The following is a 20,548-nucleotide window of genomic DNA, read 5'->3' on the forward strand; positions in this document are numbered from 1 at the left end:
GTAAAATACTGCATTACAATAGATTTTATGTATGTGCTGAATCACAAAAAAATGTATCTGAAGGAAAGGTCTTTCAGAGAGAGATTTGAAATGTTTTGAAATAGACTGCTTAAATTTTATATTTTGTTTTAACAGAGACAGTTTCCCAGCTAAGAAGACGTTTAAATGCTGTAGAAAAAGAAAGACTTGAATCAACCAGTCGTTCAAATACTGAGGTATTTGAATTATTTATGAACACAAGTATAAGGTTTTGAAAATATTTTTCATCACTGCAAAAGGTCAATTTTATTTTTACAGCACAGAGACATTTTTTAAAGTACCTTTAGGAATTTCATAATTTCTGATATATGAAGAAAAATAACAATAATTAAATTTCAGAAAATTTTAGGAATCCTGGGGCAATGTTGAAACTTAAGTTCTACCAAGGAGGTTATATGAGAAGGAGAGTGAACACTTTGCTTGATACAAAATAGCATCCCCAGGATAGCAGTTCGATCAGAGAAAAATGACAAAAATATAAAGAAACTGACATGTTTATCACCCACTTGACATGGCCCTCTGATGTACCAGGCTGTTACCGCGAGCAGTTCAGGCTATTAGATAAATCGCATATATGTCACTTGGTTGTAATCAGTGACTGGGTCATTAAAGTTCAGTTGTATTTTTGGTAACAATGCAGTGTATAGGTGTTTATGATATGGGAAAAGATTGGACGCGCAATTTCAAAATCAATCGTCTGTCTACCGTGAAAAAAGATAGAGAAATGACAAAGTTATGAGGGTTTAAAGGAAAGTTAGTGTGCGATTTTTATTCAACACTACATTGCTTTAAACAAAGATTTTCGCTTCACCTTTCAATTTCTGTTGATGAGAATTGGCAGGTAATAATCATAAAAAATATATGAATATGCAAAGTACTTTAGTTACGGTGACCGGTAACGACCGGAAGGAATATTTGCAATTAAAACAGAGAAATTTATCGGGAACAAGGTAAAAGTGCTTTCTGTTGATATTAACATTGACGGCAATGAGACAGATATTCGTTTCATTTCTATTGGTAATAATAAGTTTACTTTTAACATAAAATTTTAATTTTTAATTACTTAATAATAGGACTTAATTAAAAAGATCACAAAAAATCTTCTTAACATGTCAATAATTGTATATCCGGTCAGTTTATGACACCTCAGGTTTTTCCGTTCTTACTCGGGTATGTAATTAGGACAAAATCTCCCTCTTTGACAGAGTCGATCTCAACTAATTAACACCCACTTACAGAAAAGTCGGTAACATTTTATGTGTAATTATCATCTTTCGTCCTCTCTCCTTCTCATATAACCAACCTCCTTGGTTCTACTTAAAACTTCACATCCATAAGTAAATTGATATGTTAAATTGAAATTAACTTTAAGATTGAATTTAGCATACATTTGCAGATAACTGAATTAGAAGGAACAGTAGCTAGACTGAGGTCCCAGCTTGAGAAAGGAGAAGCTATAAGACAGAATCTAGAGTTTGAATTAACCAAGTCAAGACGGGATGTTAATCAACATAAACAATCTAGTGCAGAAAAAATGTCTAACTTTTCTGACATCAGAGAAGATTTGGAAAGTAATAAACATTTTTGCAAATATTTTTGATATGTTCTGTAATCATCATCATGTTTTGTCCATTCAGTAAACTACAGACATCAATGACACTTTTTTGGTTTTTTTTTAATGATACATTGATCAATTCTACATGTTAAGTGGTAAAGGAAAGCAACAAAAACACTTTTATGCAAGAATTTTTAATTGGATTTTTCCTTTAATTGTTCAAGCAAGCTTTCTGAAAAAGTCTTTACTTTATAGTGTTTTATATACATTAACTCCTTTTGCCTAATTGACTATTTATTGTAAGAGTAATTATAAAATGAAATTTTTTCAAATAGAAAAACATTATATTTGATTCTGACATTTCAGGAAAGAATTTTGAGCTGACTGAAGAACTGACAAAAATGGAAGACAAAGTACAGTCAACACGTCAATCTGCAGAGGACAAAGATAGAAAACAACAGAGGAAAATAGAAGAAAAGGTAAATAACTAAAGCTACAATGTAACATTGAGTGAACATTGTTGTGTATGTTGAAGACAAGATTAATCCAAAGAACATAAGGTCCAGGTGATATTGAGACCTCACAGAGTGATTTATTTTTATATTATTCTTAATCTATATTAGTTTATTTGACTACCTGAGTGTATACAAGATTGATACCTATATTTTATCATGTTAATTTGTAAATTCATGATAACATGCTTGATTAGCAATCAGCATTGAGCCATTGACACTTTATATAATTATCAATAGAAATTAAAATATAATTACTGATCGGATATATTTCTTGATTTGTAAATATTGTAAATAACAAGATAAGAATTTAAAAGACCAGGTGTAAGGTGTGTTTACTAGCCTTCATTCACTTTCATAGCTTAATACTTTAAGAATTTAGATAACATCATAAAAAACCTTACTTTTATATGTATGTTAAGTTAGTATTTATTTTAGTGCAAATATTTCTTCTACATAGCATACTGTCAAACCTTAAACTTCAAGCGTCGGTGTGACTGACATCTTTAATAAGCATACTCTGACCATACAAAAAGTATGGAAAATGAAGATTTTGAACCCTGTTTTCCAAGTTTTAATAAATAAGTAAAATTATTTTCTGATCGTCAGACTCACCACTAAGGATCATTTTGTGTTATTGCAAAAATGTAATATTTCGAAACATCTATACTATGTTGATCTTTTAGTTTATACCGAATAAAACACCATATTGCTTTTCACAGAATCATGAGGTATCCAAACTACAAACAGAGTTAGAAATAATGAGGGCAGAAAGAGATAAACTGGATTCTCTGGTGCAGCAACATGAAAAGTTTGTAAAATTATTACGTTGTTTATGTCCCTGCACGAGAAGTTGCTGAGGACATAAAACCAAATATTTTTGAAATATGAATTATATGGAAAATTGCATTGTAAAAACTTTCAAGTCAATTTTTTTTGGCAGGATTATTATCTAATGTTATCAAAAGTTTATACAATAATGAAATTCAGCGCTGGTCAATTATTTCCATGAAGGTTATTCCCCTTGGAAATGTAAACTCTATAAAAAAAGGTGCTTTGTAAACGCTCTTTAGAGAACAGATTTTTGTGCGATATTTATGAAATTTAAATTAGCATTGTCTCAGAAGGGTTCAAAGTTAATAGAACACAACAACATATAGAAATTGCATGGTGAGCACTCACATCCAGGGCTCAGACTGCTTCAGAATTATAGGGAGAAGTGACTTCTATTTTTGAAACTGATAGGGAGAAGTGGTGAGATTTGAAAGAGAAGTGCTCATTCGCGCTGTGCGCTACAATGTTTGGATTTTGCTATAGTATAAAGGGTCATATGTAAATAATGTTCTTTTTATATTAAAGTAACATTTCATATTAAAAGTTGTTTAAGTTTTACTAAGATTCTTGTGAGAAACTACCAACTAAATATTTAGTATCTAGCCCTAAAAAAAAAAATTATACCCCCGCTTTAAAAAAGGGGGGGTATACTGTTTTACCTCTGTCTGTCAGTCCGTCCATCAGTCCGTCCGTCCATCAGTCCGTCCGTCAGTCAGTCAGTCCGTCCCATGAAACTTTCGTCACATTTTTCTCGGGAACTACACATCCACCCTTTCTGTAATTTGGTATCAACATTTATATATGTCAGCCATACCGTGTGATGCGTTTTCAGATTCATCACTTGACAACTTCCTGTTTATCGAACACTTGTCTGATTTTACACATGATAGCCAAGTTGAAAATTTTCATCACATTTTTCTCAGGAACTACAATACAAGGATTTCTGAAATTTGGTTTCAGGATTTATATAAGTCAGCTATACCGTGTGATGCGTTTTCAGATTCATCACTATTAATATTATCCACTTGCGGCGGGGGTATCATCAGTGAGTAGTAGCTCGCAGTTTCACTTGTTTTAATTTTAAAAAATGTAAAGAAATTATAATATATCAATTACAATTTAATTCAAACTATCTTGTGTACATGAAATTCAGTGTTTCTCATCAAAAAGTATAAAAGTTATTAAGCTGGGCCATAATATATTGATATTAGTTAGTATAATAGTCTCAGAGTTAAGCAACTTTAATCAATAGTTTGAAACAATCCATAAAAAATATAGGGAATTATATACACCAATCAATTAGATGTAACCAAAGGTCTCTTAATTCGTGTGGAATACGTAATTTTCCCCTTTGGGATCAATATTCTTCTGGCAGCTGTTCCATCCGTGCGACCGTAGTAATTATTGTAAAAGTACGGATTTCAGTCATAGCTGGTCCGGTTGAGATCCGTAGTTTAGAAATCGGTCAATGGCGGACGAATGCAAGAAAATTTACAAAAATAAACGATGCTTGACAAGTTATTTGGAAAGGAACATGACGTTTTTAATGCAATAAATGGATTGAACATTTACTAGAGGCAACTTTTATCACGTTTAAATGAAATAACAAACTTATTTTGCCGCCGAAATTTAGGTTGATGTACGTTTTTCGAGTAACAAGCACCGGAACTTGCGGAAATCCATGAAGTGATAACAAGTTGTATTTTTATCAAATAACCTGCTACATACTTCAAAGACAATGCTTCAACCTCTTTTCTCAAAATAATAAATCGTTTATGTCTAAATTTCTTTAATTATCAATAAAAATTTTATGTTTCATCAACTTTGTAAAAATTGAAAATGTCCGATGACGGAAGCAACTGAAAGCGACTATCGTCAAGAACAGGGCGACTTGTTTTCGCTTTTGGGGGTCGGGGAAAGCGAAGTGACGGTCAGGAAAGCGACTTCTTCGCCCAAGTCGCCTGGTAGCGTGAGCCCTGACATCTACATTTCATGTAGAATTATTGTGAAATTTTTATTAAAGGTTTATATTAGCAATGACTAAGTGATATTGAAAACCAGCTCTGATCATTTGTTTTCTAATGGAGTTGTGTCTCTTTTCAATGAAACTTATACTGAAGATGCCTTGTAAGCATGTTTTTCTTGTCAAATTTCTAGAAAATTTATAAATTGCAAGTTCTTTAAAGAGAACCAACAAACTTTTTTATAGAGAGGTTAGAAATATATAGGAAATTACTTTGTTAGCGATCTTTTGTCTGCTATTTTATGTTAGTACATTATATTTACAAGATATTTTTAATAAAAAAGCTATTAAAAAAAAAAAGCTTAAATGACATGCTGACAGGTGCAATAAACCTTGTCATGAAGAGGTTCTTAAGTTATTTTTGGTTGTAAGATTTGTAAAAGGACTAAAACACATTTAATTTATTTTACAGTGGCATTGGAGATATGAGTGACAAAATTCAAGAGTTGGAAAGTAAGTATTCCATAAGTCAATAATGATATTAAAATCTTAGAATATTAAAAGTTTTGAACTGTTTATTTTTTTTTTTTTTGTAACATGCTAAGTTTTCAATTAAAAAGCCATATCATATATACTGAGTGACTAAATGATGTTTTATATTTTACTGCAACTATTAAATATCCAATTATTATATATAAATACAGTTGAAAGAAAGAACCAGACAGAGAATTTAAGGAGAACATTGACAGAAATAGAGTATGCTAAAGAGAGGGAAGATAGACTCAAGAAAGATTTAGAGGTAAGGTGAAGTTAGCCAAAGAAAAGAAAATGTACTTGAAAAGTATTTACACATTTAGTTGAAAAAGTGTTTTAGAAATGAAAAGATTCATTTGTTTTCTGTCTTTTTCTTTCTTAAATGCCAAATTAAAACCATGGGTTAATTATATTGTACTTGATACATATTTGCTGTATTGCTTTTGGAATAAAAAATATATATTGATATATTATTTTCCTTGATAAACTGACATGCTTAGAATTTTTTTGTTTTTAAGATAAAAAAAATCAAATTACTATTATATTAAAAAATTAAAATGAAGATTTAAAAAGTGTACTATGTCTTTAAAATATTGGAACAAAAATTTATGAAAATTTTCTTGCAGGCTGCATTGCATAAACTGAGAAGTATTGAAGAAAATATAGAAGCAGAAAGGGCATCCCATTTAGAAACTAAATTTAACTCTGAAATTGTACAGGTAAGAAAGATATTCAGCTGGAGAAAATGTTTTGGGATAAGTTAATAAAGTCATGTACTTTTCATGAATTGTCCTAGTAGCTTAATGCTTAATGGATTTGTAGCATTGAATAAAAAAACACATGGGAGGAGCAGTGGTAAATGAACTTGAAAAACATTGATTTTCTTAGTACCTAACTTTTACACATTTTTTTTGTTATATAAAGACGTTATTTGGTGTAAACAGATAATGAAACCTGATCAGAGTACTGTGGGGTATTTTCTGGTTTATATCAAATCATTTTAAGAAAGAAAATCCATCAGAACATAATATTATATCACTTTTAGAAAAATTAGCTACTGGCTCTTATTTTCTACATTGCATTGTACTCTCTGAAAGTACATGATCTCTAACTTACTATGTGTATAACCAACACAATATGTTCCTTATGGTTTGTAGTTAAGGGTGAGAGATTTAGAGGGGGCCCTAGATGTGGAGAAATCAGCCAATAATGAAGCAAACAAAGCCATTGACAGACTGACCAAACAGATTAGAGAATTAGAACATTCTTATGATGAGGAAAGGAAAAATGGGAAAGAACTAGGGATTAAACTTGAAAGGTTTGTTCTTATAAAAAATACAATTGGGTGTACAATTAAATGCATCAGGAAAATATTATTTTATGTTATTGTGATTCATTAATATTGGTTGGATAGCAATTTTTGTAGAATTCATGGGTACAGGGGAGCCATGAATATACATGTTCCACGAAGTATAGGTTTTCTAAAGGAATGTATGTAGACTTTGCCAAACCCACAAAATTTTATATCTACATATATGCACTTTTTAATGCCAATAGACAAGAGTAAATTATGATGCCATTTTCACTTATCCAAATTTAACTACGTCATCCCGTTTCCGGGACCAGATGAGATGTTCGTGCGCATGTGTAGCTTCAGTTCGTAGCTTTATTTCATAGAAGGCAGACGTGGTCTGTAATTGTAGCTTCTATAATGAAATATTTTATCACAATAACTACGAGGTAGTTATTTTTTTGTTGTTTAATATGTAAATAAACTCGAGGGGTTTATTGTTTATATTAATTTTTTTTATATTTTTCTCTGTTGTAAATTTACGATAAATAGACCGTTTTACGGCAGTTGATATTTTTTGGTGTAAACAATGGCGGATGCCATGCTCTCGAAAACTGATTCAAAATCCTTGAAGAAAGGTTCAAGTGCTTCAAATGAGGCAAAAGGTAAAAATCCTAAAAGAAAATCATCCGGTGATGATTCTCGTTCAAAGAATGACGATACAAATAGTTGTAGTAGTGGTGCAAAAATTGTCAGCTCCGGCGAGGCCGGAACTGTTGCTTCAAGACTTAAAGGTCTGAGTCAAAATACTGGCGAAGCTAGTAAAGAGCCCACTTAATGCCAATAGACAAGAGTAAATTATGATGCCATTTTCACTTATCCAAATTAATACTCACCTTATATTTATTTTATAGAACAGAAAAGGAATATAAATCTGTGAAGAAACAGCTAACAAATGAAGTAGACAACAAAAAAAACGTGATTGGAAGCTTGTCAAAAGAGTTAGAAGTCCATCAAAAGAATTTTAATGAACTCAAAGATGAACTTAATAAGGTTAAACTTTAAGAGTCAGGAGAAAAAATGAATCAATAGACTTAATGAAGTGAAATCTATCTGCAATTTGTTATAGAATACTACATATATATGATTTTTTTCTACATCTAAACCTTAAACAGTCCCTATGATGTGAACTTTGACGACTTCCACAAATGTGAAAGATGTTTCTTGATTTTCCTTTGTCCTGCTTTACACGTCTATCTTTTACTTTGGTTTACCTCTGTGTTAGAGTTCATGTCATAGTAAGAAATTACGATTTATCAATAACATTTTTCCATTAGAATCATCATATGTAGTGCTTCATTGAAGCATTTATTTGAAAAAGCTATAATTTCTTATGAGATAGATATAGGATGTTGTGGTGTAAGTGCCAATGAGACAACTCCCCATCCAAATAATAATTTATAAAAGTAAAGAGACTGTTTGTAATGGTTGGAATCTGTTTTTAACAGGCAAAGAAAAGACAGATATATTTAGAAGAGACATATGGAGGGAGCATGAGAGAGTTAGAATTACTACTACACAATTTCCAAGTTGACGAAAATCCCAAAAAATCAAGTAAAATATTCTGTTATCTCAGTTATTGTTATAATTCATTGGCTTTTGCTGCATTAACTATAGGCAATAGTATTTTCTATTGTTTGATATTTTATTGATTATAAGTTTAAGTAATTAATTGCAGTTGAATATGTGGGGAATATTCCTTTTTGGCTGTTTTTATCATTGATTTAACACATATCAGGAATAGATACTCTGCATCAGAAAGTTTTACTTTTTATGCCCTATCAACCTTAGCTTGAAACATAGTACATATGTTCATAATGGTGAAAAGCTTTTCAAAATATATGCAACTTTAGGATTTTGATTCAAGATTCTCAGTGTTGAACATGGAAATGTTAAAAAGCAAGGGGTTTAAGGTGGTACCCAACACTTTCACTAAAATTAATTTGGCTCGTTTAATTTTCATAAAATTTTGTCAAAGTATTTACTTTAAGCCTTTAACAAAAATATAAAAATTTAAAAATTTTTGAACCAACCGTTTAATCAGAAAAATTACACTGGTTATATAGCAGTTTGACAAAAACTTATTTTGATCATTGAGAAGCTTAACATTCCTTTAACAACACCACGTCATTAAAACGTTCTGCTGATTTTACAGAGTTATCTCCCTGTAGTGTTAGGTACCACCTTAAGTGTCATACAGACACATTTTATTGTAATATTGAATTTTGTTTAATGTTCTTACATTTTTAAAGGAGGGAAGAAAGAATCAGACAAATTACCTGCCCCTACAACTGTTTTGGAGTCTCTCAGACATACTTTGTCAGAGTATAAGAGAAGGCTGGAAACTACAAGTGATGAGGTAAGTCTGTAATTAAGTCTCTATATACTCTTTTAACAAATTATAAAGTGATTTATTATTCGCTTAGTAATGTACTGCATGCATATTCAGGATGATAACATGGTGCCCTTTTTTTAAAGTGGTAGCTCAGATGTAACACAGACAATTATTCTTACTTGAAGAACATTGCTTACACTTACTCCTAAATTCTGAGGGCTTATGGGAGAAGCAAAGTCCACTCATGATTTCACGGGATATCTTAACATTAAGAATAGAACCTTGTATATCTCTATCATTAATAAACTAAAAGTTAAGTGATGTTTAAAAAAGATTAGTACCTGTACTTCAAGTTTTAATAGCTTGTCCTTGATTGAAATATTTTTTTGTATTGTATTTTCATATTTGATTAGAATAAAGTTGCTATTTTACCACGCAGTATATAAAACCATAACATTTTTCAAACGTATACAATAAGAATTCAATGTTTTTATTCAGCTTGTCAGAATGAGGAAACTATGTGAAAGTCTTGGAAAAGAAGTAGATCAATGTAAGGAGATGATCTGGGCCAAAGATAAATCATTAGAGGTTAGTTTACAGATGAGTTATTTATTTCAAAACTTAATTGAAATTTTTAGCATTTTTTTTATTAGCAAAAGGAACACTATTGATTTTAAGTCTTAATATAATAGTTACATGTTTCTTGTAACGTATGGATAAAAAAATCCAAATTGGTATCATATATAGAAGAGTACCATAGTTGTGTTTCTTTTGTTCTCTTTTCTGTATTTTGTCTGATTTTTCTTTATGTTTTAATAATTCTGTTTTTATCTATTACCGTGTTGTGTGAATTTGATATATCTCAAATGTTTAATATGAAAAGAAAAAGTTATGAAAAGTTTTCTTTTACATATTTTCATCTTCAAAGGAAGAAACCTTCAAAGAAAATATATCTCAATTTTGTAAGTTATTTGTTGACATACAGAATAGAATTGAGACAAAAGAACAAGGTTTACAGGTATATTTTTCAATGGAAAAGGTCTTTACTTCTGTAGAGGTCATAATATAGTGAAAACATGTCTAAATTATTATGGTCCAGCTTTAGTATAGCTACTTCATTGATAGTGGCTTCATGAATTACTTATACATTTAGTAATGGTGCAGGTGACCTGAGGGATTTTTTTTTCTTTCTTAGGGCTTTACATTTGAAACAATGGAATATTTTTTTTCTATATCTTAGGGCTTAACATTTAAAACTATGTATTCATAAGTTTTGTCACTATTACAAGTATGGTTTAGTATATTTTAGTTACTAATTATGAAAATGTAAATTTTTGTGGGTTTTCTAAATAAGAATTAAGTAGTTGTTTATATATTAAAACTTTTTTTTAAGTTATTCATTGATAGCTTCACTGTAGATGACAAATCTGGACATTTATGACTAAATTTCACAGTTATGAATCATGCTGCAAAAACCAAGTTTATATTGCATGTCTAAACTTCACACTTAACACTATACACATTATACATGGCAAAGAATAAGACGTTTTATTTCTAGCTAGTAAATTAAGGTGCTACCTAACACTACAGGGAGATAACTCTGTAAAATCAGCTAAACAATTTAATCACTTTATATTGTTAAAGAAATATTAAGCTTCTCAATGATCATATTAGTGTTTGTCAAACTGCTATAGATATATCCAATGAAATTTTTTACGTGAAAGTGAAATGTTTTTTGAAAGTTTTATATTTGTTTCAACGGGTCAAAGTTAATATTTTGTCAAAATTTTATGAAAATTAAACGATCCAAATTATTTTAGTCAAAGTGTTTGGTACCATCTTAATGAGTCATAACATATCCTAATGTTCATTGATGTTGTTACTGTAAAAGGTTTTTGACTAGTCATTCTTGTTTAAAACTTGATTTACCACTTTCAAAATTAGAACTTAAAGATTAGCATTGAGGTTAATAGAGATATTTTTTGTCATTTACACAGGATGCTCAGAAGAACTACACCAGGACAGCCAAGGAGTTAAATAGAGTCAGATCAGAGTATGGTGAACTGGAGAGTACTCTCACTAAAATGAAGATAGACCTCCATAGTACAGCATCAAATCAGACCAAGGATAGAAAGAGGGTCCATGAATTGTCTGAGGAGGTAGGCCTTTTATCATTGTACAATGTTAATTCAGAAACAAAAGGGAGGTACATCTTCAATGTTGATTGTGCAGTATCAAATCAGATGAACGATGGGTAGATGGCCCATAAATTGTATGAGCAGGTTGGCCTTGATAATTCTGCAGGATTAAATCAGACTGGTTTAAAGAGCAACAAATTACGAAAGGGAAAAATCTCTATTTCTAGCAGTAGTTTTGGAAAGACTTCTTCCTTCCAAATTATCTGCTTGCATTGGGGAAAGATACTTCTCCTTTTTGAAGAATGATGAAATAATGTTGAAGCAGAGCCAATTTTGAAAGCTTTGCAGTCCGTCATATGAATATGCACAAATTTGAGCTTGTAAAGGAAGTTAGTAAGAAGAAATTTCTACATATTTGTATTTGATTGTCGATAATCTGAATAATGCTAACCAGATGTTGAAGGATGTATAACACCTCTTTATGTATAACACCTTTTTTATCTTTTTAAAAAAGCAGAAATATGGCTTTCCTCCTTTCTAAGACTGGCAACTTTGTATTTCCTGTAAGTTTATAACTTTTTATTTAACAGATTATGAAGCTTGTGAAAAGACAGAAGAATAATGATGAAGAAAAGTTAGCTTTTCTCCATGGAATGTACCAAAGACTGTTGGCAGGACGAGTCATGGTGTCTGCCAAAGATCATGGCTTGAACCAGTTCTCCTGGGGTGATTTAGCCAGTTTAGTGTATGATCAAGTATCTGCTTTAGTATCAACTCATCAAAGAGCTGAAGAAAAGGTTTGTTGATAACACAGTTTTCATCATTAGCCTGTTCTTATTACCTTTGAATTACTGTAAACCAACTTATTTTCACTGATAATTTATTTGGCGTTTTACCCTTTTTATACCAATTTGCTGCTATGTAATTACACATTTTTTAAATTTACTTGCTGTAGTTTAATAAGGCAAGATCCTTGTTTAATATTTTTCACAACAATTTATATTCTCATTATTTTACTACTCGATAAGGTCACGAAAATAAATCGCTTACAGAATTAAGTTGGTTTACAGTAATTAGATATGTAATCTATGTGACATAAAATTGTTAATACTTGTGATAATGTCACTGATTGAACATTTATATCTACAATTATAAGAAATAAATCCTCAAACAGACATTTTATTCCATGAATCTTGTGCTATGAAAATATTATTGTCAACCAAAAATCAAATTTATATAGAAAGTATCATTCCAGTAAGAGTGCAATTTTGTGATTAATTACACAGGTACATCATTTAGAGGAAGCCTTAAGAGCCAAAGAAGGTGCTGTAGAAGAAATACAGAAATCATATGAAGATCAGCTAAACAAACTCACATCACTCACTAAAGAAAGAGAACTGTCATGGCAGAAACAAAAAGAAGAAATAGAGGGACATTATCAACAGTTGTTAAATGAATTACAGAATCGATCTAAGGTTGGTTGGAAGTATCTGTAATCTGTACAGTTTACTTATTTTTAAACTGATTCTTAAACATAAAACATTTGCAGTGTAACCAGTATTATCCGACACTGGGGTAACCAGAAAAAAATATTGGATCAAGCAGGGTAACAGAATACTCAGTGTTTTTTTCTTCTAAGAATAGACATATTTTGGGACCAGAAACATATGTTGGTTAAAGCAGAATGTTGGAATACTCAGGTGTAGGATTAGACAGGTTACACTATATCTTTTATATCCTGAATGAAATAAGTTGCTTTAGCTTTCAAAACTGATAAGGAGGAAGTGAGTTATTATAAAAACATGTTATTTACAAATGGTTTCAGTAAAACTGTGTGTTTCCTATTGTCAGAATCAATAAAATATGAAATAACATATTTGAAGCAGATGCTTTATCTTCATAGTAATGATGACTGGATTTGAAAAATCTGTAATTAGATTGTTCAAGTTATAAATTTATAGGATCTAAATGTTTTAGGGACAGTCAATAACAAATGGAAGCACTGCAGTAAGCATTTTGTCTATCCATCCTTTTCTATAATATTTTGAACTACATCCTTAAAACTTTAATCTGCAGTTTTGTAACTTTATACAGACTATAGAAGAAGGTATTCCTTTGTTTACCAAATATTTTAGTAGACAATCATATTGTAATAAATTTGCAAGCTTTTTATTTCCCACCCAAAATCTGTGTTTAGAATCAAAACTATATCCCCTTTATACATGTACATGGATATTCTATTTTTTAGTATACATTTTGTTAACATGACTTCTCCTGCATACTTAGTAATTAGATGTTCATAAATCTTTTATAAGATGTTTATATGGAAATGTGTATGTTAGAAGGACACCCTTGTCTGTCTAAAATACAAGAGTCATACCCTTTGCACTTAAAAACTTTTGATACTAAAAAAAATCATACTATTCAGTATGTACTTTGTGGATTCACCTTCTCCTATGTGTTTCATCAGATGTTCATGAAATTTCATACCTTGAGAGATCTTAACATTAATACATGCATATAGATTTGGCATCTTAGTGCTGAAAAATCACAAAGTTATGCTCCTTAGCACATAGAATTTTTGTAAACAATGCAGTATACATTTTGTGGACACAATCCTTCTTTAATCTGTTTTATCTGATAGTCTTTAAAAAGGATACATTGAGAGATTCTAACACTAAATGGACATGAAGTATGAAATCCTTTTCTGATAAGAAAACTTAAAGTTATTCTGTTTTGCTCTTAAAAGTTCTTTTTGTACTATTATCTATATACTCTTATGGATTCAAGTCCTATTATATGTTTTATCATGTGTTCAGCAAACTTGAAAGAAATGTATATTAACATGCCTATCATTACTGTAGTAATATATTCAAGTAAATAGGTATAATGTTTGGCAAATTAAAATTATAAGCAAGGATATTGTCCTGCTCTGCAGACAGTTATAGTTCAGAAACTGATTGATGTGAATTAAGTTTTTTATCCTACATTGAACTTTTGATGTCGTCCCTAATATGAAGAGTTTTTTTTACATATTGAATATTTTGGACTGTAGTATAACTTTCTACTTTTGAACAAGAGTTTTTATTGTTTCAGAAAAGTCAGGCAATGGCCGATCAGGCGTGGGAGAAGATCAGAATGACAGGAAGTGTAAAACAAGGTCTAGAAGGGGAAGTTGTAGACCTCCGTCAACAGTTGACAGAGTCACGTAAACATAACACAGCATTGTTAGCAGCTGTCAGTTTGTTATCAGGGGCTTTCTTTCCATTATGTTCCAGAAACAGTCAGTTGTCATTACAGAGAAAGATATTAGAGGATCAGTTAACTAACTGGGAGTTCTGTAGAGATAGGATAGAACTGTTAGTGGCTACGTTAGGAGAGGAAATGAAAGTAGTGAAGGAAGGGTCCATAACTGAGAAATCCAAACCCGTGAATTCTCGTAGACAACCATTATTATTGTTCAGGGTGGGTGTTGTAACAGTGATAGCAGCTAATAGACTGCGATGTTTAAGAAATAGCTGTTCTAGAATGTTTGTGACATATGATACTGGTGTTTCACCACAGAATGGTTTAGTTGTGTGTACAGGAGGTGTTAAACCACCAGCCATTTCAATCTCAGGTTAGTTTTATTGTCGAGCCTGCAACTTTTGTTGCAGAAAGCTCGACATAGGGATAGTGATCTAGCGGCGGCGGCGTTAGCTCACTTCTTAAAAGCTTTATATTTTAGAAGGTGGAAGACCTAGATGCTTCATACTTTGTATATAGATGCTTCATGTTACGAAGTTTCCGTCAGTCACATGTCCAATGTCCTTGACCTCATTTTCATGGTTCAGTGACCACTTGAAAAAAAAGTTCAATTTTTTTGTAATGTTGAATTCTCTCTTATTATAAGTAATAGGATAACTATATTTGATATGTGCGTACCTTGCAAGGTCCTCGTGTCTGTCAGACAGTTTTCACTTGACCTCGACCTCATTTCATGGATCAGTGAACAAGGTTAAGTTTTGGTGGTCAAGTCCATATCTCAGATACTATAAGCAATAGGGCTAGTATATTCGGTGTATGGATGGACTGTAAGGTGTACATGTCCAACTGGCAGGTGTCATCTGACCTTGACCTCATTTTCATGGTTCAGTGGTTATAGTTAAATTTTTGTGTTTTGGTCTGTTTTTCTCATACCATATGCAATAGGTCTACTATATTTGTTGTATGGAATGATTGTTAAGTGTACATGTCTAGCGGGCCGATGTCATGTGACCTTGACCTCATTTTCATGGTTCAGTGGTCAAAGTTAAGTTTTTGAGTTTTGGTCTTTTTATCTAATGCTATATGCCATAGGTCAACTATATTTGGTGTATGGAAATATTTTCTGATCTTTATGTCAGTCGAGCAGGTTTTATTTAACCGTGACCTCATTTTCACGGTTCATTGCTCAGTGTTAAGTTTTTGTGTTTTGGTCTATTTTTCTTAAACTTTAAGTAATGTGTCAACTATATATGTTGTATAGAAGCATTGTTAGCTGTACCTGTCTGCCTGGCATGGTTCATCTGACCTGGACCTCTTTTTCAAGGTTCATTGGTCTTTGTTTAGTTATCTTGGTTAATGTAAAGTTTATGTGACAGTTGTAATAAAGCTTAGCTTTATACTTAGGACTATCAACATAATATCAATGATTAGTATAGAAGTCGAGACATTTCAGCGTGTGCACTCTTGTTTATACTGGTATTTAATTCTTTAATAATCAATGAGATTATATATACAGATATAAAAAGAAATCCATCTTTATTAACAGTTGAAAATTATTCTATTGTAGATTACTCTTGTAACTAAAGAGACGTACATGTATCATTAGTATATCTGATATAGTTTTTATGATTTTGATGGAATTAAACTTTTTGCTTAGTCTTAGCTTTTATTTCCCTGGAGTATGGGAGGGGCATTAAATTTTTATCCTTGTCCATTTGTATGTCCATATGTCCCAAAATTGGTTTCCATTCTGTAACTTTAGTGTGCCACAACCAAATGTTATGAAACTTATACACAATGCTTATTACCACCAAACGCAGATCAAATTTGAATTTCAGTGGTGTCACTTTTACAATTCTAGACTTATGCCTCTTTACAAAAGGAAAAATTACTGATTTTTTTGTTTCTGTTCTTCTGTTCTCTAACTTAAGTTTACATCAACTAAATGGTATGAAATGTATACAAGATGCTTATTACCACAAAACTCGGATCAAGTACAAATTTGGGTAAGGTAACTTTTACATTTCTTGAGTTATGTCCCTTTATAACATTATATACAAGCGGGGGCATCATCTGTGTCTCACCATTTATTTATAATATTTAAAGCTAAAATATGATGTGTTTTCAGATGGTACATTTGTAGTTCTATTTGTGATTTTAGGTGCTAGGGAAGACTTTGATCATGAACAGCAGTCACCAGAAGTCATGCTTCAATGGTTTTCTAATCCAGAATTACTGAACACAATTCTGACATCAACCTCTGACTTCCTAGAGGTCATAGACCACGTCAAGGACAAAGATAAAGGTATGTTATGTTCCATTGGATTTCTATTTCTAAACCAGAAACACTCTCGAGTGGAAGTCTTGAATAACCCAAAATAAGCAATAATTGCTTGGTGGCAAAAGGGAATTAATTATATTTTAAAACTTTTATTGCCATTGATGGACAAAATCCTGATTGTCATGCTTTCTTGGGATTAGTTTTTTTTTTAATGTCTTTGAGTATGGACACATAGTCTCTTTTCAAGAGTTGTCCGATTGTCAATTGTACCACATCTTATTAATTTTTTTATTGCATGACGGGGTATGATTTATAATATAAATATCTAAAACTTTCATCTTTTTTCTATTTCAGCTTCTCAAACAGAATCTCGAGCAGTTGTAAATGCAGCTAAGAATTGTTTTACAAAATTAGTAGATAAAATGTCCAAATACTTTGAGGGTGTACCTGGTCAGCCACAGATGGCATTCAGAGAAAGGAATTCTCTGGTCAGACAGATGGGTCGAGCACTAACTAGGACATGTAATAGTCAGACTCTAGAACAGAAACAACATTTGGTATCATTACAAGTAAGCTTTATTTACTATTTTCACTTGATTTGTTTAGAGATATATTTGATAAGAGTCTTTAAAGTACTCTTGAAAAAGGACTGTAAATTCAAACCTTAAATGATGCATTTATAGTTGTTGATCTTCAAGAGCAGACAATTTTAATAAATTGAATTGACAAATGCAATTACTGTACATGATACAGAAGAAGAAGAAAACTATCAAAGTATAAATCACATGATTGATTAAGGTGATGTTCATTCTGTCAAAACTGGATAAACTTTATACTTATAAAACCTTAAAGGAATTAAATAACCATTATATTATACACAGATGCCTATTTTTTTAGGAGAGGGATACTTGTAAATATCCCATATTGTGTTGGGTTGTGGATAAATTAAGCTTGCTTACTAAAGGACTTTCAATATAAGTAATTATTATCTACTTTCAGGAATTACTGGGTGCTTTACAGAATCACATTTTAGATTTTACACAGAGACTACACACAGTGGAGGTGGAGAGAAGGAACTTAATGAGTGAAATGGACAAACTGAAGGAAGAGAGTGAGATGGGGCCTGATAGAGGGGAAGTAGAACAACTACAAGATCAACTTAATACTCTAAAAGACAAGGTATTTACATATGTCAAAAGGTTTATTAAGTCAGGAAGTTTGTTGGCTAGTACTGTTTTCAGTATATGATATTTCACACAGCTTTTACATTAGTAAAACTCAATTTATTATTTTGTCTGTTGGCACTTGTTTCAATGTTAGAAGTTTATGCAGGTACATGCTAAGCATAAAGAGAACTTCTGTCCATGAAGGTTCTGTCTTGCTTCTTTCAAGATGATGAGGATTATTCTTGTCTTGTTCAAAAGTGTATTAAAAATATGATCAGGACATATCAGCAACATAATAATGTTTGAACCGACATTGATAAGTTTGACTCAAACTAATCAAGTCAACTTCCAGTTGCTGGTGAAACTAAGAAGACACTTCCAAAAGACACAAATACAGCCTGATAAATCGATTATCAGGTTATCAGCATATTGATATTGTAAAATATCAGCTGCTCGACATAATATGAAGGCTTTTTTATCTCGTTTGCTGCGCTCACTCGACAAAAAGCTTCATCTTATGTCTTGCAGCTGATATTTTATGATATCAACATGCAGACAACTGGATAGTCGGTACACAATAAATAGACTTTCTGTTAAAAGCAGTTGAATTTCAAATGTATTTATTAAAACAGGAATTACAGAATGTTAGTATGGACAAATTTGAATCAGTTTGTCACGAACTGAACAATGCTCTACGCAGAGAACAACAGGCTCAACAGTTATTAATAGAACAAGGGAGACAATTAGAAGAAGTAACAATGAGATTAGATCTATACACGACAGAGGGCATGGAGAAAGAGCAAACCCTAACTGAAGCAGTTCATGTAAGTCGATAGAGGGCAATGGCAGACAATTATTGTCTGTGTTCTAATAATTTAAACTTATAACTATTTTTATTTGCTTTCAAGTTATTTCTCTGTATAAACCTTCATAATACAAGCAACATTTTAAATTTTGAATAAGTTTAATATAATGCAATCAACTAATTACAAATTACTTTAATAGAACAATATAAACTGGCTAAGGATAGCTTTTCTATGTGGTTTTATTATTAAGAGGAAAAGGGATTAAGCTCTCTATAAATTTATTTCATCTTAAAACATTACAAAAATCACAACTTTTTTAAGGGATTAGAGGATAGCTACATGTTCTTCAGTGTATAACCACTACAGAAATGGGGTGGAGGGCAGCTTCAGATTTATTCAGTGTATCACAAGACGGGTTAGAGGCTAGTTCCAGGTCATTCCAGGTTATCATCAATAAAGTTTCTGATCCCTGTTGTACTAAAACCATTACAGTTAGGGATAAGGGGCTAGCTTGAGATCTCTTCAGCGTGTCACTTTTTCAGAAAAGGATTTTAAAAAGCCTTCATATTAATATCTGTAATCTGCCGAACAGACTGGGATTCTTAATATAGTATAAATACACAAGAAAGGAAAAAAAATACACATTTATTTTACAAATAATTTCAGGGTTTAGCCGAAACCAAGATGGAAGTGAAACGTAAAGAACAGACATTACGTCAGTTAAACAGACAAGTCATTACATATGAAGGGGATAAAAAGACCTTGATGCAGAATATTCATGATGCTGAAAAAGCTCTCAGAACTGTGGCAAAGTAAGACTTGTTGTAGAAACATAATAAGTATATACTAACTTTCTAAAAATAAGATTTAAAGATTCATTTAAAATAGATTTGAAAAAAGGAAATTGCTTAGGTTAGTTTAAAGATGATCACATTAGTAAATGTATAAGTAGTTACAAGTATGACAACAATGATATATAGAGCTTCCATTCAACACAACTTTATAAATTACTTATTATAAGCTATTCAATCATTTACTTTGAAATTCTAAAATTATTGCATGCATTTATTATTGCAATTTTGTCATTTAAGACTAAAATGCGATTTTTATTTTTGCGTTTATATTCAGAAAAATCCTGTGTTATTCATATGAAAAATTTCAAACAATAATAAAAACATTTCAATAATTTCTTAATTTACAGTATATATTTTAAGTCAGATGTGTAATGATTATAACAGTGTTTTTTGTATCTTTACACATAGATTTTGTGAATTTATATTTACAGAGACAAAGAAATATTGATTGTTTATGTGAAGAATGTGGAAAATGCTTTAGAACAGGTAAAACCTTTAGAATTAATCCAATAAATACCTATCACTTTGACCACTGTGGGAGATTCAGTCTATTAAATTATGCCTGACATTCTTCCAATAGAAAGGTTGCACTTTGTAAATACAATTGTTTCACAAGCCATACCTCTTTAATGGTGAAATAAGATATTCAGGTATTTTGTTTTGTTTACTAACTGGTTTCCAGGTATGATCTCTATGATTCATCTCATAGCGACACAACTTTGGAATTTTCCCATTATAAATACACATAGATAGCCAAATTAAATTCATAGGAATACCCAAAGTGAAGGGAGAGGTAGAATAGAATTTTAGTATAAGTTAAATCTCTTAGAAGAATAATACTGATTCATACATAAATCTTTTTGAAAAACACATTATAAACTATTTGGGAAGTCTTTCAATGATAGATTTATATTTCATTTATCAGACTGACTGT

The 20,548-nt window shown here is 31.3% G+C and overlaps 1 protein-coding gene across 7 annotated transcripts in view; it reads left to right on the forward strand.

The window, feature by feature from the left end:
* The window catches only part of LOC139521765 (coiled-coil domain-containing protein 171-like), a 35,200-nt gene that overhangs the window by 3,574 nt on the left and 11,078 nt on the right, over nt 1-20,548 (forward strand). For all 7 annotated transcript variants that reach the window (XM_071315351.1, XM_071315349.1, XM_071315354.1 and 4 more), the window contains exons 4-25: nt 136-215; nt 1,436-1,610; nt 1,961-2,073; nt 2,829-2,917; nt 5,376-5,416; nt 5,608-5,702; nt 6,064-6,156; nt 6,595-6,755; nt 7,643-7,781; nt 8,237-8,342; nt 9,041-9,147; nt 9,622-9,711; nt 11,121-11,282; nt 11,852-12,058; nt 12,548-12,736; nt 14,358-14,880; nt 16,669-16,812; nt 17,143-17,357; nt 17,788-17,967; nt 18,587-18,778; nt 19,427-19,572; nt 20,046-20,100. In XM_071315351.1, coding sequence (XP_071171452.1) covers nt 136-215; nt 1,436-1,610; nt 1,961-2,073; nt 2,829-2,917; nt 5,376-5,416; nt 5,608-5,702; nt 6,064-6,156; nt 6,595-6,755; nt 7,643-7,781; nt 8,237-8,342; nt 9,041-9,147; nt 9,622-9,711; nt 11,121-11,282; nt 11,852-12,058; nt 12,548-12,736; nt 14,358-14,880; nt 16,669-16,812; nt 17,143-17,357; nt 17,788-17,967; nt 18,587-18,778; nt 19,427-19,572; nt 20,046-20,100 — 3,302 coding nt within the window. The remainder of the gene's footprint in view (nt 1-135; nt 216-1,435; nt 1,611-1,960; nt 2,074-2,828; nt 2,918-5,375; nt 5,417-5,607; nt 5,703-6,063; nt 6,157-6,594; nt 6,756-7,642; nt 7,782-8,236; nt 8,343-9,040; nt 9,148-9,621; nt 9,712-11,120; nt 11,283-11,851; nt 12,059-12,547; nt 12,737-14,357; nt 14,881-16,668; nt 16,813-17,142; nt 17,358-17,787; nt 17,968-18,586; nt 18,779-19,426; nt 19,573-20,045; nt 20,101-20,548) is intronic.

Source organism: Mytilus edulis, chromosome 4 (assembly GCF_963676685.1).
Source record: "Mytilus edulis chromosome 4, xbMytEdul2.2, whole genome shotgun sequence".
In the NCBI taxonomy this organism is placed as follows: domain Eukaryota; kingdom Metazoa; phylum Mollusca; class Bivalvia; order Mytilida; family Mytilidae; genus Mytilus; species Mytilus edulis.